This window comes from Antedon mediterranea, chromosome 1 (assembly GCF_964355755.1).
Source record: "Antedon mediterranea chromosome 1, ecAntMedi1.1, whole genome shotgun sequence".
In the NCBI taxonomy this organism is placed as follows: Eukaryota; Metazoa; Echinodermata; class Crinoidea; order Comatulida; family Antedonidae; genus Antedon; species Antedon mediterranea.
Genome location: NC_092670.1, coordinates 17,479,471 through 17,503,503, shown reverse-complemented (window position 1 = coordinate 17,503,503; position 24,033 = coordinate 17,479,471). Strand labels below are relative to the sequence as shown.

Genomic DNA, 24,033 nt, shown 5'->3' with positions numbered 1-24,033 from the left:
GTTACTATTTCCAGCGAAGAAGGAAGCAGTTTTGTCAATGATGATGTTTGAGCATTATAACATCCTCCGTACATCATATCCTGTAAAAATATTTCACCAACTAGGCCTACCACATGTAAAAGCAAGAAAAAACCACATTTATTGTCACGAGTTTTAAGTTGTGAAATTATATTTCTTATATTTACAGTAATTGCGAATTAAATCTCTGAAGTATCAGCAATAATGGTGGACGAATATGGAAATGAAACAGGTGACTTCGTGTCTTCTACCATCAACCCTTCACCTGTATCATGGTCACGTGGTGAGCTCATCTTTCAAGTATTCTGCCTGTCACTTATAATGGTTATCGGCATTATCGGTAACGGTCTTGTCATCGTGTCTGTAATTATATCACGTCAATTACGCACAGTCACCAATGTCTACGTTGTCAATCTCGCCGTTACTGATCTACTTACTGTTCTGAATATGCCATGGACGATTGTAGCCATGTTGTCTGATAGAAATGGCTGGCCTCTTGTTGATTGGCTGTGCGTGTTCACGGCGGGATGTTTAATCGTCTGCGTAGCCAGCAGTATATATACTTTGGCCATGATTGCCATCAGTCGTCTGCTGGTGGTTACCAGGTTACGTGGTGGCGACAAGGCACTGCCTTTTAAACGATACTGGATAATAACCGCTTTGATTTTTATCTGGTCAATATCAATATTCATGGCGTCGATACCAGCTATATTTGGTGTTGGTCAACTTGGCTATGATACTCGATATAGCTCCTGTACCTGGGTCTCGTCAGACCCAAAATCGTCAACATACAGTGCGATATTAGCTGCAGTTTTGTATCCGGTACCATTAGTTGTGATAGTAACATGTTATTTGATCATATTCCGACATTTTCACAAACACACAGAGAAGATGATGTGTAATGCGAATGCAAATACCAACAGTGCAACAAGTAGTACTAATGGACAACAGACGTCACGCAACGCCTGGACAGCAGGACAGAAAGGCAGCATGCAACATCGGTTGAATAAAATGAATATTAAAGTTACAAGAAACTTATTTTATATGGTTGTCATGTATGCAATTTGTATGACTCCTTTCGGTATTTGCTTATTAGCGACAGGTACTGGTTCTATTAAAGCTACGCCATATGCAGCAGTTATTCTTATGATGAATAGCTGTATCAATCCTTTAATATATGCAGTGAAGCATCCACATTTTAAAGGAGTTTTCAAAAGCATTTTGACATGCCGTTTAAAAAGTATTGCTGACAGGCCTTATGATATTAGAAATACCTGATTATACAGAATAAGTATATGGTATTGTTAACTATCAGGATCTCTAATGTATACAAATAAAACAGATAAAGTTCTTGTTCTGCCTCAAAATAAAATATTTATTGTAGGCCTACTAGCACTTTCGACCATAGGTTATCATCAGGTAATCTGATAGAATATTGGTAAAAGACGAATACATTATAGAGAAAGGGTACTATGAGCGTAACAATGAACAAGCAAATAAAAAATTGATAAAAGCATTGACAAACAAAAGGTATTACATAATAATAACTCATGTCAATCATGTTGACTACAGGTAATATAAGCAAGGTGCTGTACTCGTGCAATAACTTTGAATAATTAGACATGTGAATTAACTTCTAGTGGAAAATCGAACATCAGTTATTCTGAATAAGTGCGGAATAAAAAACCTTAAGTTTCAATGGGAATTGTCAATGGCCATCAAGCCTATGTACAATACTGTATTTCAGCACTTAATCTGTGTAAATGGTAATGTAGGGGATCTATAGAGTATTTGCCGTTCAATAGAAGTGTAATTACTATGTCTGATGGCTGATGACAGTTGATATATTTATCCGTACTTTATTTAAAATTAGTTTTTTATAGGCCTAATTAATTTCGTGCCGTCTGTTTGATCTTTAATAATACCGGTATATTAGCATTGTATTTAATATTGTCAATATTTATTTGTTAGCATAATATCACTCAACAAACGTACTAGATTAGTTTGTGCGGGTTCATTATTAAAGTACTATAATCTTTTAAATCATTAAGGTTTCTCTTACCTAATGTTTCATTTTATTTCACTTTACTATTAACTTAAATAGTGGAGGAGCCTAAATGAAAGCATAGCTTGTAATGAACAGGGTTATCAAAACAAATATAAAATATAAATATAAAATAATATTACAAAATTAAGAACTCCAAAAATTATTAATAATAATAATTAAGATTTGTTTTTCTTAACAAACTAATATGTTTTCTCTAACACATATTTTTAAAAAGTTCAAAAATAAGACAAGTAGGCCTAAATCTCGCAGTTACTGATCTACTTACTGTTCGGAATATGCAATATGCCATGGACGATTTTAGCATTGTTGTCTGATATAAATGACTGGCCTCTTGCTGATTGGCTGTGCGTGTTCACGGCGGGACGTTTAATCGCCAACTCCCTGGTCTGCGTAACCAGCAGTATATACACGCTGGCAATGATTAGTCGTCTGCTGGTGGTGACCAGGTTACGTGCTGGCGACAAGGCACTGCCGTTCAGACGATACTGGATAATAACCGCAGTTGCGGTTATATTCAGTTGCACAATATATATAATAACAGTTGTACTTCATTTAGATTATTTTTCTTTTCGATCGTATTAATAATATATTAGTGTATTTAATATTTCAATATTTATTTGAATGCATGATATATCACTCATGTAGAAAATAGCTTGTGTGTGTTTATTGATATTAAATTAATATAATCTTTAAATCAAGATTTATTTATCTAAATTTACTCAATTTCATTTCATTATTTATTTGGTCTCTTTTAATATTTCAATAAGCAAATTCAATTCAATAATCCAAATATTTTTAGTATACCCCCCTCTATTGTTTCCAAGTTCACATTCTATTAAAAGGAGTGGGAACAGAGTTAATAAAATCAAGGCATTTAGCCTAACTGCCTATAGTATGCAATGTATGTGCTGTCACACTAAATAATTCTGCTTGGATGAAAAAAAAAACAAAGTTGGATCCTGAATTTTATTACGAATCATGTATATACGATATTTGCGCCACAATTGATGACACTCAATTCAATTCAATTCATTTATTTTCCAGAAGACATAAAACATATAATACAATAAAAAATACAAACACAAGAAAACTAACACCAGTCTGGTGGATTGTAGAAAAGTGATGAAGTCACTATGTGAATACTCTCCTTCTGGTGCAGTCAAAAACAACAAGTTAACAGCAAAAGACATTAAATAAGGCAGGGAATAACTTAGAGGAACCAAAAAGGCACAAATCAGTCACTTCAATAGGGAGGGTATCCCACAACCTCGGAAAAGAAATAAAAACAGAGTGGTAAAATGCATTGGTACGAGAACCCATATGCCTAAAAACTAATTTATAATTTCTACGAGAAACTGGTGTGGGCAACAATGCACCTTTTACCAGAAAATCTACGTAGAGACACTTAATAACAAATTTAGATTGAAGAAATTGAAGTCTATGGTACAACCGGGGTAGTTTGAGGAAGGTAAGTCGGGCTTCGTAAGATGGACGGAGGGAATATATAGTTTGGAAATAGCCTGGAAAACATGATCTAGTGAAACGTCTTTGGATAGATTCGATTTGGTTGATGGTCATATTAATTTTCCGGGGACATTTTATGTAGAGGAATTTTACAGTAGGCGGAGGTTTGTACTCTCGGAGTACCCTCTAGTTATTGAATTGAAGCATCTCCTAAAATAGGTCTACATTGAAATTGTGTGTGTGCATGTTTGATTTACAAATATTTGAAGTGCTGAAATAATGGTTGCCTATGAAACTATTATAATTCTTATTCCACACAAATTATTGATATTATTGATAGTAAATAATAGGCCTATACATAAGTAGAGAGAATAACATACTGTACATATTGTAATAATCAGGTATTTCTAATATCATGCGGCCTATCAGCAATACGTTTTAAATCGCATGTCAAAATGCTTTTGAAAACTCCTTTAAAATGTGGATGTTTCACTGCATAGATTAAAGGATTGATACAGCTATTTATCATAAGGATAACTGCTGCGTAGGGCGTAGCTTTAATAGAACCACCTCTCGGCACCACCGATAAGCAGATTACAAAAGGAGTTATACACATTACATACACGACAACCACATAAAATAAGTTCTGTGTAACTCTAACATTCATTGTATTCATCCGATGTTTACTGCCATTCTTTCTTGCCCAGGCGTTGCGTGTTTGTTGCGTGTTTGTTGCGTGTTTGTTGCGTGTTTGTTGCGTGTTTGTTGTCGTGAGGTGGTTTCCCGATTAATCGTACGATCAAAACGGTACTGGGTATGGAGCAGCTTGTGACCCTACTTGTATTTGTATGAACCATCATCTTCTCTGTGTGTTTGTGAAAATGTCGGAATATGATCAAGTAACAGGTTACTATCACTAGAAATGGTACTGGGTATAAAGAGGCAGCTACTATTACATTGTATGTTGACGATTGTGAGTGTGACCAGTCCCAGGTACAGGAGCTATAATATCGAGTATCATAGCCAAGTTGACCAACACCAAATATAGCTGGTATCGACGCCATGAATATTGATATCGACCAGATAAAGACAAGAGCGGTTATTATGCAGTGACGTTTGAACGGCAAAGACTTATTGCCAACGTGTGACCTGGTAACCACCAGCAGACGACTAATGGCAATCATTGCCAACGTGTATATACTGCTAGTTACACAGATTACTAAGGATGCGCCCGTGAACACGCACAGCCAATCAGCAAGAGGCCAGCCATTGCTGTCCGACAGCATGGCTATAATCGTCAATGGGATATTCAGAACAGTAAGTAGATCAGTAACGGCGAGATTGACAACGTAGACGTTAGTGACTGTGCGTAATTGACGTGATATAATTACAGACACGATGACAAGACCGTTACCGATAATGCCGATAACCATTATAAGTGACAGGCAGAATACTTGAAAGATGAGCTCACCACGTGGCCATAATACAGGTGAAGGGTTGATGGTAGAAGACACGAAGTCACCTGTTTCATTTGCATATTCGTCCACCATTATGAATGATACAGAGTTCGTTCTACGTACTGTCAAAATATAAAGCGCATTTCGTACATTAAAATACATGCTTTAGTTGGACGATTTGCAGACTGGTCAATCCACATAGATTACATAACTACTTTAGTATAAAAAAAAACACAACTTATCATTCAATTAAACACATGACTTTTGTGTAACTTGTAAAACTCTTTATTTTGTAGGGGTACTGTTTTCCGTGTACTGCACAAGAGGCAAGGAATAGATGTATAAACTACACAGGCAACGCAAGTAATTTAGCCAATCACGAGCGACAGTTCAGACAATTCGTCGCGTGGGATTGGTCAAATTACAGTCGTTGCGCTTAAATAAAAGAAAGAAAGATTTGAACCAACCATCTTTAAACAACAATTCATGGGGTCAGTTACCATGTCAACGGAAGGAAATATATAAATGGCATGATTCGTTTGATTCCCGGAATGAAATGAAGTGACTTTAAAAAAAAAATGAGATTGAGTTTATTAACAATGTCACAATTTGCAAAATCACACAAAAATAACGAATTTTCATGATGCCATCATCATCTTATCATGGTATCTGGACTCAGTTTTATCTACAAAATAAGAGCGTCAACATTGCCCATTTTACAACCACCAAACATTTTGATTTTTCATGATTCAATACGCCCTAATAAGGAGGAAGAAAACGTTTGGATAGATATATAAAACAAATATCACGTAAAATACATAAAAATAGTATCCAAAATACCTGTAGCCATATTGATGGTTCAGGAGTGACGTGATGACCACCACAGGACAGGCTCCGCAAATTGTATAAGAATCTCCTCAAACTGGACAGGCGTAAAGCAACGGAGAATTACTAAAACTGTATGAAAATATCTGATATGATCTTTGGTAATACGACGATGAAAGCTTCCTAACTTCAATTCGCGAAAACGATTATGATTGGACAACAACAACGAGAAAAAATTGCGCGTTACACTGCCGATCTGAATATTTATCAGTCTCGTTCGTTTTATTACAAAATTCATCAAATAGATTAGGCCTATTATTAAAATTATTCAATAAGATTCAAAGCTTGGGAGAAAACTAATTAAGCTCAAGAAAGCTTTAAGCCGTGTTTCACCAGAAAAAAAGTACTGCTAGCTAAGTAATGATTGTACTGGGACTGGGAAGGTTTTAAACTATTGGAGGGATGTGGGATGGGATAACTTGTGTATCAACATTACCAAAAATGTCAGGGCTCTAGGAAGATTTTAAACTAAATATAACCGAACCGGAAGTTGTATACTGCAAGGTTAAAAATTCCTTGAAAACTGCCACGGTCGGGTTCTAGGTTGCGAGTAATAGTGTACCCCCTTTTTGTTTTTACTACTTTTGGAGTATAAACATTCTTTCTCATAAAATCTTACAAAAAATTTACAAAGAAAAATGTGATCTGTCAGCTCATGTATTTAGTGTGGATGCCATAATAATGTAATTTATTCAACATTTATTAGTTTCTATCAATGGTAAAGCAATACAATAAAAAAGAGTGATAATTATAATGAGACAATACAAAAATGTAATGTATAATAAAAAATGTAATGTAAAACAACAAACGCAATATCTTATTAATAAATTTATTAATTTATTTTTAAAAAATATTTTATTAAGAAAAGATAATACGACAACATAATTTTTAATGAATAAATTGTGTATGCTTCGTTCCTCGTAGTAATTAATTGGAGCAATTTATTTTGATATATTTTTTAATTTTTGATATTCATTTCTCATCTACTCAAAGTAGACAATATAATTTAATTTAATAATGATTAATTTCATCATCATCATCATTGTCATCATAGGTAAGAATTGATTTCGTTTACATCTAACCATCACTCTTTAAAAAATAACTTTCCTTTTTGACTGTTCATTATACTTTACTAAAAGTACGAGTAACAAATTGTTTTGAATTCTTAGGCTAATTATCTTATTTATATTTCCTAGGGTATAAATCAAAACAAAATTATCATTCATAATCTAACGCGGTTACCTTATTATTGAATTGACTGACTGAATTGACTAGGCCTACATTTAAATTCTCTTAAAAATATATTTTTATGTTTGTAGTACCATTGCAAATAAGGCATAAAATATTGCGTCAAGCACATGTTAGCAGCAAGATGCACGTGAACCAAAATTGTAGGCCAAGCATCGTAGGCCAGTATTACTGGTGTGTGTAGAAGCTTGTTATACCCTTTAAGTTGGACCACAAACGGTTATATCAGAATGCTGTTTTACATGGCATACCATCAGGGAGATGTAAACAAATATCTGATACAATACCAATTACAACCGTACACTGTACATTTTACTTTTGTAGTTTTAAATATTATTTTACAGTATAATTTATTGTGTAAACAGTGTAAATACTGCATAATGAAAAGTGTTTTTGATTTGATTTTGTCCATTATTTAAATGTTAAATTATTTTATGCATGCGTATATATTTTTTGCTTTGGAATAAAAGAACTGTTGATTGGAATTATTAAATTACATATGTTTAAAGTATTTGTAGACAAATTTTATAGGCCTACTTTAATTTCAAATCCATCTGATTTTCATACTGTACTTTTTATCATGTTATGGTTTAATCCACAATGAATGATATTTTTTATTTAATGACTGTGTTTATTGTGAAATATTAATAATTGATATCAGAATTGTTAATGCTTGTAATTTGTAACGTGTAATTGAAGATTTATCATTTTATTTTATGTACGGCGCTCCTGGTCTCCCATTTATTATCAATCCGTCTCTGCCTCTGACTGACTGGCATGGTTTTTATTTTTTTATTATATCGTATCGGATGTATTTGTTAACCAGTTAAATTAATAATAAAGTTTTAATATGTTTTTATTGCTGAATGTGGTTTTTATCAGTCTTGAATGCGTTTTTTACAATGACGACGGACGACGACAATGTTGACTAGGTCAATATTTTCAATTCCGTGATATTAAAAAAAAAGTTTGTATGTATTTACACGTTGGTGGCGCTATAACAGTTATTGACAAAAAGACGTAAACATTATTATTGTGTATATATAAAAAGAGACAAATAAAATGCAGGGTTAACTTGATGGTGTAAATAAACAATTGTAAAATGATTGTGTGTTTAAACAAAATAATTGGTTTTATTTAAGGTATGTTAAAAAATGGTATAGAACCGACATGCATAACATGCTAATTATACTTTAAAATGCTAGGCCTATAAATTGTCCATTATCTAGGCCTCTACGGCCATTTTTATGGTTTTTGGGCGAATCTGGGGTTGATAAGTTCACATGGAAGTTTACACTACCAGGCTACAAATGAGGTGTTTATTTGGCCTGAACATGGATTGTATTGCTGAATATAGCCTTATTAGTAGATCAAAAATAACTATTAAAAACGAATATTAATATATTATTTTATTGTTCTTAAAAAAATAAATAACATTTTCTCAATAATTTTAACATATTTTAATAGAAATAATAAATATCCCCCTAGCCTAAATTACCAGCAGTGGACATATATCTAATCTATTTCAGATCAGGTGAAATTAAATTAATCTTTACACTTGAAAGATGTCTGGAGTTGGAAAGAAGCTTGGGAGCGGTGTTAAAACTGACTGTGAACAACTCCTTGACGCATTTGTAAAAACAGAAAATGTTCGATATGAGGACTTTGTCAACATCTGGAAACGAATGAACTTTTCTTTTATTTATTTGTGAGTAATACTTAAGATAGTTGTCTATGAAAGATGGTGATCAGGCAATATTCAGCCACAGAAATCTTTTTTTTTTAAATTTTCTAAATCATTTTCAATTATTTTATTTCTAGTGGGTTGAAAAACCAAGTTGATCAGCGTGATGTAAGTATGATTTTTAGAAACCTCTGCACATTTTTAGAAAGGTTGTAAAAAATAGATTAGTCATTTTTTAAAAATTGTTAAACACTGAATATACACTGTATTTGTATGTAATTGAGCAGCTAGCAGCAGGGCATTGTACACATTTTAACTGGGCTCAGGGCCCAAGGTGATCTGGAGACTATACAATCTCATTGAATTGAGGGCAAACACAGATATGTACACTCCAAATAAACATACTCTAGGAGTATTTTAGAGGTGCATGGCAATAACTACCATGGCTATTAACCAGATGCTGTATATTGAAATGTTTGAGTTTAAATTGAAATTATTATACAAAACTAAAAGCTCTAAAATGTTCAAACAAACAGACAAAATGTCATATGCGTTTCCTAATTTAAAAAATGTGCTTATAGTTTACAGAGGAGGCTTTCCAAGTAGCCACTACATTCCTGATGTCGCCGTACACATTTCAAGTCCGTATAGGCGCCCTCTATCTCTTGTATGGCCTGTACTTCACTCAAATTCAAGATCCTAAAATAAAGGTATGATTGTTCTCGCTCTTAACATTTAGAATACCAGAAATCATTTTAAAAAAGTAATCAATCTAATTGTCAAAGGTATAATTTGTTCTTTCTTTGTTCCCAGATTCGGATAGCTTTGAATAATTGGCAAGAGTTAATAGCTCTATATGAAGACATCCAAAAGCAGAGACATCTAGATGCAGAGTATGTTTATCTGAGATTAAAATTTGACAAAGCATTCATGGTCACTGCTACTTCCAAACCTGTAAGTATTTGTTTAAGAGATCATGTCAAAATTATTTTACTGCAGATACTGCAGTACCTACATGTGTTTAATGTAGTAAAGGATGATTTAAGTTGGTTTCAATGTAGAAGATTATAAGTCACTAAAATATACAATGTGTATGAACAAATACAGCCACAGCACCCCTGTCTACCAATCCCGTCCCTCCAACCAATCCCGTCCCTCCAACCAATCCCGTCCCTCCAACCAATCCCGTCTCCTCAACCAATCCCGTCCCCCCAACCAATCCCGTCCCTCCAACCAATCCCGTCCCTCCAACCAATCCCGTCCCTCCAACCAATCCCGTCCCTCCATCCAATCCCGTCCCTCCAACCAATCGCGTCCTTCCAACCAATCGCGTCCCTCCAACCAATCCTGTCCCTCCAACCAATCGCGTCCCTCCAACCAATCGCGTCCCTCCAACCAATCCCGTTCCTCCAACCAATCCCGTCCCTCCAACCAATCCCGTCCCTCCAACCAATCGCGTCCCTCCAACCAATCGCGTCCCTCCAGCCAATCCCGTCCCTCCAACCAATCGCGTCCCTCCAACCAATCGCGTCCCTCCAACCAATCGCGTCCCTCCAACCTCCAGATAACTTTTTTAATGCATTTGTTAGATGTTTTATCACAGAAGACTTGGTTTGAAAACACAAGAAAACACAGCCGCTCATATGCACCAACCACATAGTATACTTGCTGAGTCTATCGATAGCGAATCTCTAGAGGTATGTTTATTGTTCTTTCATTTATTTTCCCTGAAATTTCTCTATGTTTTTAATATTCTTTTTTACTGCCTAAAGAGTTCCACATCATTCCCTGACCAAATTGCAATACATATAAAAAAAATCATTTATAAAGTACATGAAAAATGATATTTTAAGTTTTTAAATTTGTTTTACAGTATCTTGAAATGGTTCACAATAAATATCAGAATCTTAAAACAACAATAAAGAACGCCGATAACCCATCATTGCAAATAGTCAAAGACTCAATGTCGTCTTATATTAACCGGTAAGAACTCTCTGTCATTCAATTACAGTATATGAGGATTCTGTTTGAATTCGTTATTTATTTATACTAGATAACCTCTTCACTCAAACACTAATCTCCCAGAGATCCCAGTTATGATCAGTGGCTGTGATGTACTAGTACACCGGGTAACCCCTACACAGTTTGGAAGATGTACTAGGTTCTTTACAGTTTATATTCCTTATCCAAGAAGACTTCTTCTACCACTGATGTTATGGCTACATAATTACGTTGCACTGTCTTACACTCTCGGCCACTCACTCACTATATGAATAGCACACAATTTTTTGGCAATAATTAGTACCGCCTATTCATTCATTCATTCATTCATAATAACATTTATTTCTTATCATTTCAAAGTAAACAAAATAACAATTTAAATATAAATAATTAAGAGGCAACACCCAGAAAGTAATAACATTTGGAGGTTTCCCTCCAAAAAAACTTGTGACGGGTAGCCAGTTAAGAAATTGTAATCATATTGGAGTTTAAACAAACAGAAACAAAACAAGACAAACAAACATGTAACGCAAGACAACGACAAATTAATAATAATAAAATACTATGGAAGCACAGAAAACCCAGAATAAACATGTTGTTTTATTATTATTAGTTATTTATGGAGTATTCATGAGAGGAGATGTTGGGAAAGTTGAAGAGAGATTGCGAGACCTTCATCTTCTATAATTATTATTTTTGAACTACAAACATTAATGTACTTTTAATTGATAGATTCATAGCAGTGCCCTCCATTGCAAATTATATAATATAGATTCTTATTTTTATTAGTAACATTCAAGATTTTTTAGAGCGCCAAGCAGAGAATAATCGAAAGGCATCACACAACAACCAGGATGTCAGTGATGACGAAGAGAAGGCCGAGGTTGTAGCAGCTCATGAAAGAGCTTTAAGAATCGCTAAAATTAAACAGAAGTCTTTCTGTGGTAGCATTTCAGTAAGTTAGTATATTAATCAATCCAGTCTGACATACAATTTGAGATAATGATGTCCATTTGTTGATATAAAGGTTGCTGTCAACCATGTATATATAATTCTGAAAAGACTTTTTCGGCGTTTCGATCAATATACTTTGGTCATCCGGAGGAGTGAGAATGCAAAAAATCTAGGAAACTTGGAATATAAGTGAAAATGGGTGGAACTTGTTTGAAAGCTAAAACAATATCAAGGTTTACAGTGGCAGGGATGTCTATTTGTATATCTCTTGATTACTGCTTATGGCACTGTGGACATAGATGTTTTTAACTACATTCTTCTCTCCTAAGGGTCACGTCATGTTAGTGCTGCCAATTCATGCATTCTCTTGCTTCCGTAGTAAATGTGCTTAGAATGTTGAAAGTTACATACTGATGACAATGATATGAATATTAAAGATTTTGTATTATTTTTGTTTGTAGTCGCCTCATCATCACGCCAGTAGGGTCGACAATGCTGCATCTACTAGTACGCAGTACAGCACTTCATCAGCTACAGTGCAATCTCAACCTGATTCACCTACAGGTAAATAATGAAAGTTAAATGACCTTATTGTAATTTTATATACTAAATTTCGAGGATTGTCTCTTTTCTCCAGTGCCCCCCATCATTCGGGAAACCACCTCACGACGTTATACAGATAAATAATGAAAGTGAAATGACCTTATTGTAATGTTGTATACTAAATGTCTTCTCTTTTCTCCACCCCCTCCCGCCTTCCCAATTACTTCTCCCCTAGTATCAATAGGCTCTGCTACCATTTTCCCCATTTACCCTCGTAACATTTCACTATTCAAATGCTTATACAAATGATTTGTATTTGTAAATTTGGTAGAAACATACCCATACATGACCCTTTTATTTTTATAGTTATCAGTGTTTTTGTTATAAGATAGAAGATATTATTTATAATTTTTATAATGTTTTAAACATTTGTATCCATTCTATTATTAATAAACATATAGCATAGTGAAAATAACTACAGTATATAAATTGTATTATAATAATTAAATAATTCAAGTAATTATTATGAAGATAGAAGTTCAGATAGATCCTTAGACATCCTTCAAGAGAAACTTACAACATGAGAGCAAAGTGCATTATCAATTTTATCTTTTTGTAGATGAAATCACAGGTGAAAATTCAAAAGAAAAACTGGTATTAAATTACAAAATACCAGAGACAGGAAAAAAGAGAGGAAGACCAAAGAAAGCAAAAGAAAAAACAGGGAAAAAGAAAGGAAAGAAACGGAAAAACGATGACATTTAGTAGACCGAGAATTTGTAAAAAAAACCATTCAATGTTATCTCATTAATAAAATGTTTAAATTTGAATATTTTCTGTAGTTGTTATTTACCTTTCTATCATACAGCAACGAATTCATAAAATCATAATAGTTGTAGTATTCTGAGAAACTAGAGGTCCAATGTACACATCTGGCTTGTGCGTATTTTGGAAAGGTGTAAAGTATACTGCAGCATTAATTAATAAATTGAAACATGGGTAATTAATGCTGCAGATCAAAAACGAATTGAAGCTTTTGAGATGTGGTGCTGGAGAAAGCTTCTAGGCATTCCATGGACTGCCAGAAGAATTCTAATGAAAGTGTAAGGCACGAAATAGGCAAGAAACGCACATTAATCGAATCTATTATCAAACAAAAACTACAATACTTTGGACATATTGCCAGACGGGATGGAGATAGTATGGAGAAAATGATTATGTTTGGGAAAGTTGAGGGGAAAGAGACTCAGATTGATTGATTGATTATAAGTGGTGCTGCAAACCGACCAATAATCAGTTGCTACAATGAAGCTCAAGATCGGCAAGAATGGAGACACCTCATCAGAATGGTCACGAGTACTTGGATATGAGTAGAACGACGAGAGAGAGAGAGAAAGTATACTACTTGTCCATCAGCCTCTGTCGTTGTTGGGGAGATCAACAAAGAGTTATAAACACAGGATATTCCTTTGGAACACCCCTATTAAGGGGAAAGTTTCCTGTGAAACAAACAGGGTGAACTTTTTTAATATTAAGGGGATACGTTGTTGGGTCCCGACGATGTCCTTTCATGATTGGTTCTCACTTGAGACGCAAGACACGGACGTAACGCAACGTAAGTGAGTTGACTAATCACAAGCGATGGATTATTCGAACGGTCGCTTGTCATTGGTCAACACGTTTGCGTTGCGTTTACGTCCTTTCGTTACGTCATAGTGAGAACCAAGCTTTAATATTGGTTCTACTGTAATTAAAACTAATTTAGATCATCTTCAACGTCATGCGCAAATATACTGGTGGTTATCCAATCACAATCCGTTTCAGCGCGTACTATTTGTTATTGAATACTTCATTTAAAACCGCAAAGTATTCATCGTTATCTAAGATTGTATTATCATCATATCATATATTCACATGGTGAAGATAGCGTTAATAAATTATAGTTTATTAACATTTGTGTATAGTCCTGCCTTTTGAATGATAATTGAGAGAGAAGCCTGCCGTGATTGTCAATGATGCGCCTTCTTGACCATTTGGAACTAATATAGGTACAGTAAATTGTATTTCTTATATTTTTCGACGGGTTACTCTTTGGAGGATTTTCATCCAAATATTGTCCTCCATCCGATATTTGGCATACAATAATAGGATTATGAACATTTATGGTTTTTTAATGCTTTTTTCGTAAAATGGGCACATTTTTACCCTCCTATATTTTGATAAAACTTAGGAAGGCAACAACTCCATACATACATACACACATACATACATACATGTAGTAGTATTGTGGCATTGATAGTTTGATATCTCAAAAATAGTAGAGGGATTTTGTCTTTTCGTAACCCATGGTCCTATACGGACATAAAGAAGCCTGTCCTAATATAGATCGTTGTATTATAGCTTGAGTTTAATGTAAATTGTATCAGCAGCTAGGTAATTTGGCTTAATTATCGTTTTCGGGTTGCAAATCGCTCTGGAAACCACAATAACAAACTACAATCGTCTTAATTGGAAATAAATGTCCTTATTAGGATCCCAATGTTATCCGATCGATTAAAAAAATTAGTATAACGGTTGAAATTTGGCCATATTTTAAAAAATGTAGTAATTTTAGTAGTTTAGTACTTTGTTTATTAATTTATTTATTACTAACGATAATATAGTAGTACAGGGACATTTTTGAAAAAATAGCATGCGCAGAATCACATAATGTTGTCTGCGCATGTTACTTCAATACATTAAAATTCAATACAGTCGATATTTGGCTATTTTTGGAAAAAATCCCGGTACTATAGTAACGTGACATTTTTGAAAAAATAGCATGCGCAGAATACATGATTTTTTCAATATGATACATATTTTAAACAGTCACTTTTTGACCTTTTTTTCGAAAAATCCCTGTACTATAGTAGGCCTAAAGGGAAATTTAAAAAAAAGTCAATTATTTTTTGGAACATGTTTTAAAAGGGCATGCGCAGAATGACATAACGTGTTCTGCGCATGTTACCTCAATAAGGTTTTTTTTCTGTCGAGGAAAACAATTTTTCCATGTACATTTTCTAGATGGAACGAATAAAGATTTGATTTGAATAAATCTTTTAAACAATCGATATTTGGCCATTTTTCAAATAAATCCCTGTATTATATAGTACATGAAAATTTTATTTTGGTATATGGCATGCACAGAATTTAATAACACGTGTTCTGCGCATGTTAAACATATTTTAAACAATCGATTTTTGGCAAGTTATCGAAATCCCTGTACTAGAGAAGGCCTACTATGAACATTTTCAGAAAATGACATGCGCAGAATACATAATGTTTGTTCTGCAATGTTACTTCAATACCTTAAATCAATCGATGTTTTGCCATTTTTTGAAATAAAATCCCTGTACTATAGATTAGGCAAATTTTTTTTAAAATGGCACATTATTAAAAAACAGTCGGCGATATTTTGTCATTTTTCGAAAAATAAATCCCTGTACTATAGTACAGGGAATTTTAATTTTTTTTAAATGGCATGCGCAGAATTACGTAATGTGTTCTGCGCATATTACTTCAATACTATTTTACAGTCAATATTTAGCAATTTTTCCCAAAAAATGGTATGCGCAGAATCACATAATGTGTTCTGCGCATATCAATTCAATACATGTTTTAAACAGTCGATGTTTGGCCATGCATTACTCTATTCGAGAAAAAAAATTAAATTAATAAAAATGGCAGTGTTCTGATTCTGCGCACGTTACTTCAATACATATTTAAAACAGTCGATATTTTGCTATTTTTCGAAAAAAAAATATCTGTACTATTAGTAGTAACAATCGATATTTGGTCGAGGAAAAAAAACCTGTACCAGTACTCCAGTAGGCCTATTTGTTATAGTATCTGGTTCTATGACGATGATCTAAAAGAACGGTAAAATTACTCAAAGTTTTTAAACCAAATTACTACTACCTGGTTTCTTCTAATAAATATCAAAACAATAACAATTACCTACTCGCACTTAATTGTAATGTTTGAACAGCATTAGCACTAATGGTTATATTTACACACTGTGTAAACTAACCTTGTATATTTTGATACTATTAAGCACCTTTTTACACAATGAGAGAAACAACATCAGTGTTATATCAGAAAATAAATCTGTATATCAATTATTACTGTATGATTATAGCAAATAAAGTACTGTAGGCCTATTCCAAAGTCTATATACCGAAGGTTAATAGGCGACACTAATTCACACTTAGGGCGCGTTCACACGTACAGTGTGTAAGTCAGTGGCTGTATTCACCATTCACAATTAGGCTAATGGAAACACTTACGCTTTGAATTAAAAATATATCCTATCTAAGTGAATACAATTTAAGGGAAATACTTAAACATTATTTTGTATTGAATTAAGTGAAATATATTTCACTTAAGTGTGATTGGTGAATACGCCACTGATGCATGCCTTACACAAGTCGTGACTACACAGATTATTCATAAAAACATTATACATTATTTTAAGAGTGTTTACCTTTGTTTAAAGGAGGAGACTTTGTTTATCAGTCTAATAACACAAATTGAAGAAAAAACCCAAACAAAATATGTAAATTAACTTAAGATATGCATTTCGTCGAGACAATTACAATGTAATACGTGTGACTACATAAGCAATGTGACAACGTAGACAATATGACTACTTGATAAGGAGATATTGTTGTGTCAATAAAAATATTCTAGTACTTAACATCATATGTGCGTTATGTTCACGCAGGTGTTCACGGACAACACATTTTCTTAAAAGCAAATACAATTTAAATTAAATTTATTAAAACAATATTGTTGTTCCAGGAATCAAAGAATAGTGCCATTATGACTTGGTTGAGTAGGTACGTTTCCATGAATTGTGTAATGAATGATGAACCACACCTACACGCAAGTAATTTGATCAATCCCAAGCGGTCGGTGAATAAGAACTTTTATAGGTGATTGGTCAAATGCATAGCGTGTGCCTTGCGTTGACTGCTCACACAAAATTTAACTTTTAATATAATATTATTATTTTAATATTTAATATTATATTATTTAACAATATTTATATTTAAATATAACTAATTCAGAGAGTTTGTGTTGCTCTTTACAAAGATAAATAATATATCTTTAACAATATAGATATATATAGAGAGAGAGTTATAGGATTAGCTTACTTTTCACTAGGTGAATTCATTTGCGCGAATAGAAAACTTGCAAATACACATGCGTATTCATATGTTTATCTTATACTTGTTTGTGACGTGAAAAAATGTAAAACAAACCTAAACAGGCTTTATGTTAAATATGATAAGTCAATAGTTTTGACAGTAATAGCAATAGTCTGTATAATCATATATGTATTTTATCTTTTGACAGTAATAGCGAATGGCTTCTCTGACGTATCGTCTATAATGGAGTATGCAAATGAAACAGGTGACTTCGTGTCTTCTACCATCAACCCTTCACCTGTATCATGGTCACGTGGTGAGCTCATCTTTCAAGTATTCTGCCTGTCATTTATAATGGTTATCGGCATTATCGGTAACGGTCTTGTCATCGTGTCTGTAATTATATCACGTCAATTACGCACAGTCACTAACGTCTACGTTGTCAATCTCGCCGTTACTGATCTACTTACTGTTCTGAATATCCCATTGACGATTGTAGCCATGCTGTCGGACAGCAATGGCTGGCCTCTTGCTGATTGGCTGTGCGTGTTCACGGGCGCATCCTTAGTAATCTGTGTAACTAGCAGTATATATACTTTGGCAATGGTTGCCATTAGTCGTCTGGTTGTGGTTACCAGGTCACACGTTGGCAATAAGTCTTTGCCGTTCAAACGTCACTGCATAATAACCGCTCTTGTCTTCATCTGGTCGATATCAGTATTCATGGCGTCGATACCAGCTATATTTGGTGTTGGTCAACTTGGCTATGATCCCAGATACAAGACCTGTACCTGGGACTCGTCACACCCACAATCGTCAACATACAATTTAATATTAGCTGCATCTTTATACCCAATACCATTCCTTGCGATAGTAGCCTGTTATTTGATCATATTCCGACATTTTCACAAACACACAGAGAAGATGATGTCTAACATGAATAAAACAAGTATCACAAGCTGCTCCAATGGACAACAGACGTCGCACAACGCTTGGGCAAGAAAGAAAGGTAGCATGCATCGGATGAATAAAATGAATATAAAAGTTACAAAGAATTTATTCTATGTGGTTGTCGTGTATGTAATGTGTATGACTCCGTTTGGACTTTGCTTATTGATTACAAGTGATTTTTCTAAGAAGGCTACGCCATATGCAGCAGTTATCCTTATGATGAATAGCTGTGTCAATCCGTTAATGTATGCAGTGAAGCATCCACATTTTAAAGGCGTTTTTAAAAGCATTTTGACATGCGATTTAAAAAGTATTGGTGATCGACCTTATAGCATTAGAAATACCTGATTATTACAATATAATGCTCTCTGCTTTGGGATCACATAAAAACTATTTTACTTCAGCTACTGCAGTAGCTATCTTCAAGGGGAATATCAAACAACGAACATTATTTAAAAATCATAATAGCAAAGGCTTAATTGTGATTTAGCACCTCAGTTTAATGTACTGTATGTAAAAGGCGATTGAGTAATTAATGAATGTCTGACAAGACATGGTGTTATGTATGGTTTACCAATGTTGTGCATTTACAAAACAAATAAAACGATTGTTTAACAAATTTTACTGTATTTTATCACTTTTTAATATTGTGTAGTATGTTGTAATCAAGGGGGTTTTATTTGAGTAAATATAGGCCTGTTGATGCTTAGTTATTTACCTAGGTAAGTTAGTTTCATGGACCAATCATTGCTTACTTGGGCCTGTTCATGCTTAGTTATTTACCTAGGTAAGTTAGTTTCATGGACCAATCATTGCTTACTTGGGCCTGTTGATGCTTAGTTATTTACCTAGGTAAGTTAGTTTCATGGACCAATCATTGCTTACTTGGGCCTGTTGATGCTTAGTTATTTACCTAGGTAAGTTAGTTTCATGGACCAATCATTGCTTACTTGGGCCTGTTCATGCTTAGTTATTTACCTAGGTAAGTTAGTTTCATGGACCAATCATTGCTTACTTGGGCCTGTTCATGCTTAGTTATTTACCTAGCTAAGTTAGTTTCATGGACCAATCATTGCTTACTTGGGCCTGTTCATGCTTAGTTATTTACCTAGGTAAGTTAGTTTCATGGACCAATCATTGCTTACTTGGGCCTGTTCATGCTTAGTTATTTACCTAGGTAAGTTAGTTTCATGGACCAATCATTGCTTACTTGGGCCTGTTGATGCTTAGTTATTTACCTAGGTAAGTTAGTTTCATGGACCAATCATTGCTTACTTGGGCCTGTTGATGCTTAGTTATTTACCTAGGTAAGTTAGTTTCATGGACCAATCATTGCTTACTTGGGCCTGTTCATGCTTAGTTATTTACCTAGGTAAGTTAGTTTCATGGACCAATCATTGCTTACTTTGGTCGGTAGACAATCACGTGACTGAACGCGTCCAACATATATTCCTCTCAAATAATACACTTCGTAATATAATGTGACAAATTTACAAATATAATGAATCAAATTTGCATTAATCAATAATTTATTATAAATTGACATTATTATATTTAATGTACAATAGACTTAAAACACATTAATTTCCTACATTATTTTTGGAGACATCAGCTTACATCAGGCTTTCTGTATTTACATTGTATCCAAACACGATACATTGTCAGTTGGCGCCCTCTATTGACCTGTAGACGCTTATCGGTAAGATTTTGCTCTTCAACCAGACCGGCTTTTGTGAACAGTTCTCGTAGGTCATCTATAAACAAAGAACAAATGTATTTTTAAGATTTTAATGATAAATGTGATTTTTTATGTTAATTTTAAAGATTTTATTAATATAGGTGATAAATTATTATGATGTTGATTCACAGGAAACGCCAATAATTTGGTACAAATTAGGAATATTGATTTTTAATTTCAAATAAAAAATGATTAACATAAAAAACATTTGTATGACAAAGGCCTTTAAACCAGTGACGTCCCACTTACAGGGAAACGACTGAAAACACAGGAGAATGGTGTATGGTCAAATATACAAAGGTAGGTACAGTAACATTGAAACAAATAGTTCAGTTTTATTTTAAAATAGATGTAATACCTTGTGTAAAAAAGTACACTCGTGTTCCATCTCCACGAACATAGAAGTTTTCTGAGAGACATCGACCTAAAATAAACCAAGCATTAACACACGATAATATCAGAAACAAAATTAGAACTAAACTATGATATCATTCGCTGGTGTAGTTACTAATAATTTGCCCATGATCATAACAAATAATTATGCTAAATCCTTTATTTCGGTTGACACGTCATTTCTGTAAAGATGTCACTTGCAACATTCACCATGTTAAAGCATGTTTTCCACTGGGATAATCCATTTGCATAAATCATGTATTTCTAAGCTCAGCATAAACCTTTGATTTATACGAATAAATAATAATAATGATAATAATAATAATAATAAAAATGCACTGCTCTCACAGCATTTATTTGGTCCAATAAAACATTCGTCGGAAATTCGTTTTTTGTACTCCATTTTAAGAAACGAATGAGAACATTATACACACTATACAAAATTACACATAATTTGGCTAGTGGGAAAAAGACTTTAGAGTATTATAATACAAATAGCAAAATGGACTGGAACATGTAGCTTAATCAATCTAACTAAAGTTTTAAACAGATAAGAGTTAAGTAAAGTTATTTAATCACCTTTCTTAAAACGTAGTTGAGCTAAATCATATCTTCCATAATCTCGTAACAATATTCGTCCACCAGGTTTTAAATGTCTTGCTAATCTGTCAATAGTCGATTGCATTCTAAGAAGATAAAAATATATTTACAGTCTCTCTAGAATTTAGGAAAAAAAATTAATTGATTGTGAGAGAGATCAAGACAACCAAGAGCACAAACTACTGTTCAAAGTAACACATTATTTTCCTTTACTCTGGGTGTGTAGTAGGTTTTTTTGTAGATTCCATTTTCCTTTGTAAATGTATTTGTCTGTACATACAAGCACCCTTGGGTGGCTTTCCCAAAGTGAGCTTCCTTTTGAATACAGGATACTCTTTGGTTAGCCTTCCCGCACACCCTTGGGTGGCTTTCCCAAAGTGGGCTTCCTTTTGAATACAGGACACTCTTTGGTTAGCCTTCCCGCACACCCTCGGGTGGCTTTCCCAAAGTGAGCTTTCTTTTGAATACAGGACACTCTGTGATTAGCTTTCCCGGACACCCTTGTGTGGCTTTTCCAAAGTGATCTTTCTTTTGAATACAGGACACTCTGTGATTAGCTTTCCCAGACACCCTTGTGTGGCTTTTCCAAAGTGAGCTTCCTTTTGAATACAGGACACTCCTTGGTTAGCTTTCCCAGACACCCTTGTGTGGCTTTCCCAAAGTGAGCTTCCTTTTGAATACAGGACACTCTTTAATTAGCTTCCCCAGACACCCTTGTGTGGCTTTCCCAAAGTGGGCTTCCTTTTGAATACAGGACACTCTTTGGTTAGCCTTCCCGCACACCCTTGGGTGGCTTTCCCAAAGTGGGCTTCCTTTTGAATACAGAACACTCTTTGGTTATCCTTCCCGCACACCCTTGGGTGGCTTTCCCAAAGTGGGCTTCCTTTTGAATACAGGACACTCTTTGGTTAGCCTCCCCGCACACCCTTGGGTGGCTTTCCCAAAGTGGGCTTCCTTTTGAATACAGGACACTCTTTGGTTAGCCTCCCTGGACACCCTTGGTTGGCTTTCCCAAAGTGGGCTTCCTTTTGAATACAGGACACTCTTTGGTCACTTTCCCCTCACTTTTCAAATGCAGTTATACCTCTCTGGTTTGATTGCCGAGAGGACAAATATCATGATGATAATATCCAGACTATTTTCAGGGAAAGGAAATGGAGTTTCCATGTCAGTGACATCACAAACAAATGCATGGCATCTGTTAACGTTGTAATCTGTATGCACCTAAAATAAGAAAAAACAATGTTATCTAATACTTATCATCTCTCCTGAAAACAATCAGTTCCTCCAAGAACACATCCACTTTGATTGATGCATGTTCCACTGTTTTATCCATGAACCATTTTACTTGTTTTATGTGATTTTGATCAAAAATAAATGAATGAATCCTCTCAAATTTGCTTTAAAATAATAACATTTATACAAATTTCAAAGGTCACATTGTGAGTTGCAATAAAAGATGTGTGTTCATACCTTGACTAGATCCACAGCCACCTCAGAAAAGTCACAACAATAAATAAACAACTTATCATCACTGTAAAAGAAAAAAATTTTAAATATTACTATAGACAATGACTTTTTTAATGATTTTAATTGAATTATTGAAATTTGTTTTTAAAAGGGTAGGAGACATGTCTTCACAGGAGTGAAAAAGGCATCTGTCTATCCAATACAAACAAATAACAAAAATCAGATTCAAGATCCTTGGAGTGGCCCCTGGATTCATCCCGACTACCCTGCTGCTTACATGTTTGTCTGAAGAATCGGAAACACAGTATTACCAACACCACATCCAACCTCAAGAATCCTGGTGTTAGAATGCCATCCAGGAAAAGGATCCCCCTCCTGATCATTTCCCACATTGTCCTGCTCTTTTGTTTCCACATTTATGTCATCAGTTACTTTATAACACATTCCTGTATCATTCACTGGTTTTTCATTTGATAGTTCAGTAGGTGCTAGTTCTTTGGAATCATCAGTAGTAGGTGCTAGTTCTGGAAATTCAGTAAACAACCAGCGACGATCTTTGAAGAAACGATTTTGATGCTGCGAGTAGAATTTGTCCCAGTTCTTTCCTGCCTCTCTTTCATAGGTTTCTGAATACAAATTACAATATAAAAATAACACATTTAGCGGCTATACAATTTTCTATTTATTTCATGTGTATTAATTATGTAAATAAAATCACAAAAGCTGACAATAATGAAGACTTGCCTTGTGATTCCTGCGATATGAAATCTGATGAATTCGCCTTGACTTTCTCTTTAGCTTGTTGAATTTGCTCTTCATCCCAGTCAACATTATCCCTTGAAGGGAAAAATTAATGATCTCTATCAATTAATTAATAAGCAATAGGTTATGTCAGTCATTCCGGTGTCGTAACAAAAACGACTTTCGGAGCGAAACGACCATATAATATTGACTAAACTCAACACAATGACTTTTACCCTAGTCAATATAGTGAAAGGTGGTTTGTTGCGACTGGCCTAACTTACCATGCATTGTGTTGAAAAACTTGTTCAGGATCTGTTAGAAAACGATTACCAAATTGTGGACGTTTATCTTTAATGTCCTCTTCAACAGAATTCGACTGATTACTTGCCATCATCCGTATAATATTAAATAAAAAACTGATTTGTCTAGGCCTAATAACGAGTGATGTGAGAAGTAAACAATGACACATGGCTAAGGCTTGCTTGCAGAGAGAGAGAGAGACAGAGTAGAGTGTACTTTCTCTGGAATGATGCCCTCTATTTATTGAATGTTTTTTGGGTGAGAAATCGTTTCGTCACAATTAACAAAGTCTACAAACACAAAAAACATTGAAATTATATTTGAAC

At 34.3% G+C, this 24,033-nt stretch overlaps 5 protein-coding genes across 6 annotated transcripts; 3 read left to right on the top strand and 2 right to left on the bottom strand.

Moving 5' to 3' along the window:
• Positions 1–220: 220 nt before the first annotated feature.
• On the top strand, positions 221–1,296 carry LOC140042459 (melanopsin-like). Its single transcript, XM_072087702.1, has one exon. The coding sequence runs from the start codon at positions 223–225 to the stop codon at positions 1,294–1,296; it is 1,074 nt and encodes a 357-aa protein (XP_071943803.1). The 5' UTR covers positions 221–222.
• A 2,651-nt stretch (positions 1,297–3,947) lies between these two features.
• LOC140042443 (melatonin receptor type 1B-B-like) lies at positions 3,948–5,100 on the bottom strand. The gene is made up of 2 exons (XM_072087701.1): positions 4,389–5,100; positions 3,948–4,204 (listed from the first exon to the last, which is right to left on the bottom strand). Exons 1-2 carry the CDS (start codon positions 5,098–5,100, stop codon positions 3,948–3,950), a joined length of 969 nt encoding a protein of 322 aa, XP_071943802.1.
• Positions 5,101–8,152: 3,052 nt separating this feature from the next.
• On the top strand, positions 8,153–13,093 carry LOC140047261 (snRNA-activating protein complex subunit 1-like). 2 transcript variants are annotated; one of them, XM_072092173.1, is made up of 10 exons: positions 8,153–8,282; positions 8,670–8,848; positions 8,962–8,992; positions 9,406–9,534; positions 9,638–9,778; positions 10,414–10,521; positions 10,698–10,807; positions 11,615–11,780; positions 12,241–12,343; positions 12,942–13,093. In XM_072092173.1, the coding sequence occupies exons 2-10, from the start codon at positions 8,706–8,708 to the stop codon at positions 13,085–13,087; spliced, it is 1,077 nt and encodes a 358-aa protein (XP_071948274.1). In that variant the 5' UTR covers positions 8,153–8,282; positions 8,670–8,705; the 3' UTR covers positions 13,088–13,093. The 2 variants fall into 2 exon arrangements, with proteins under 2 accessions (XP_071948274.1, XP_071948283.1); XM_072092182.1 differs by having other exon boundaries at positions 8,166–8,282; positions 8,675–8,848.
• A 4,661-nt stretch (positions 13,094–17,754) lies between these two features.
• LOC140042427 (melanopsin-like) lies at positions 17,755–19,217 on the top strand. Its single transcript, XM_072087699.1, has one exon. The coding sequence runs from the start codon at positions 17,755–17,757 to the stop codon at positions 18,808–18,810; it is 1,056 nt and encodes a 351-aa protein (XP_071943800.1). The 3' UTR covers positions 18,811–19,217.
• LOC140047253 (tRNA N(3)-cytidine methyltransferase METTL2-like) lies at positions 19,217–23,917 on the bottom strand. The gene is made up of 8 exons (XM_072092162.1): positions 23,689–23,917; positions 23,408–23,499; positions 22,941–23,289; positions 22,667–22,727; positions 22,278–22,417; positions 21,173–21,279; positions 20,559–20,624; positions 19,217–20,216 (listed from the first exon to the last, which is right to left on the bottom strand). Exons 1-8 carry the CDS (start codon positions 23,874–23,876, stop codon positions 20,071–20,073), a joined length of 1,149 nt encoding a protein of 382 aa, XP_071948263.1. The 5' UTR covers positions 23,877–23,917; the 3' UTR covers positions 19,217–20,070.
• Positions 23,918–24,033: the final 116 nt, after the last annotated feature.

What these genes read in the sequence shown, in the direction of transcription:
- LOC140042459 (XM_072087702.1), top strand. Translation starts at nt 223, where the DNA reads ATGGTGGACGAATATGGAAATGAAACAGGTGACTTCGTGTCTTCTACC.
- LOC140042443 (XM_072087701.1), bottom strand. Translation starts at nt 5,100, where the DNA reads ATGGTGGACGAATATGCAAATGAAACAGGTGACTTCGTGTCTTCTACC. An exon ending in GATGGTTCATACAAATACAA is followed by an intron (nt 4,205 to 4,388) that starts GTAGGGTCACAA and finishes TGAATGTTAGAG; the next exon opens with TTACACAGAACTTATTTTAT.
- LOC140047261 (XM_072092173.1), top strand. Translation starts at nt 8,706, where the DNA reads ATGTCTGGAGTTGGAAAGAAGCTTGGGAGCGGTGTTAAAACTGACTGT. An exon ending in TCACTGCTACTTCCAAACCT is followed by an intron (nt 9,779 to 10,413) that starts GTAAGTATTTGT and finishes TGCATTTGTTAG; the next exon opens with ATGTTTTATCACAGAAGACT. An exon ending in ATGTCGTCTTATATTAACCG is followed by an intron (nt 10,808 to 11,614) that starts GTAAGAACTCTC and finishes TATTTTTATTAG; the next exon opens with TAACATTCAAGATTTTTTAG.
- LOC140042427 (XM_072087699.1), top strand. Translation starts at nt 17,755, where the DNA reads ATGGAGTATGCAAATGAAACAGGTGACTTCGTGTCTTCTACCATCAAC.
- LOC140047253 (XM_072092162.1), bottom strand. Translation starts at nt 23,876, where the DNA reads ATGTGTCATTGTTTACTTCTCACATCACTCGTTATTAGGCCTAGACAA. An exon ending in CATATCGCAGGAATCACAAG is followed by an intron (nt 23,290 to 23,407) that starts GCAAGTCTTCAT and finishes ATTTGTATTCAG; the next exon opens with AAACCTATGAAAGAGAGGCA. An exon ending in TCAACTACGTTTTAAGAAAG is followed by an intron (nt 20,625 to 21,172) that starts GTGATTAAATAA and finishes GGTTTATTTTAG; the next exon opens with GTCGATGTCTCTCAGAAAAC.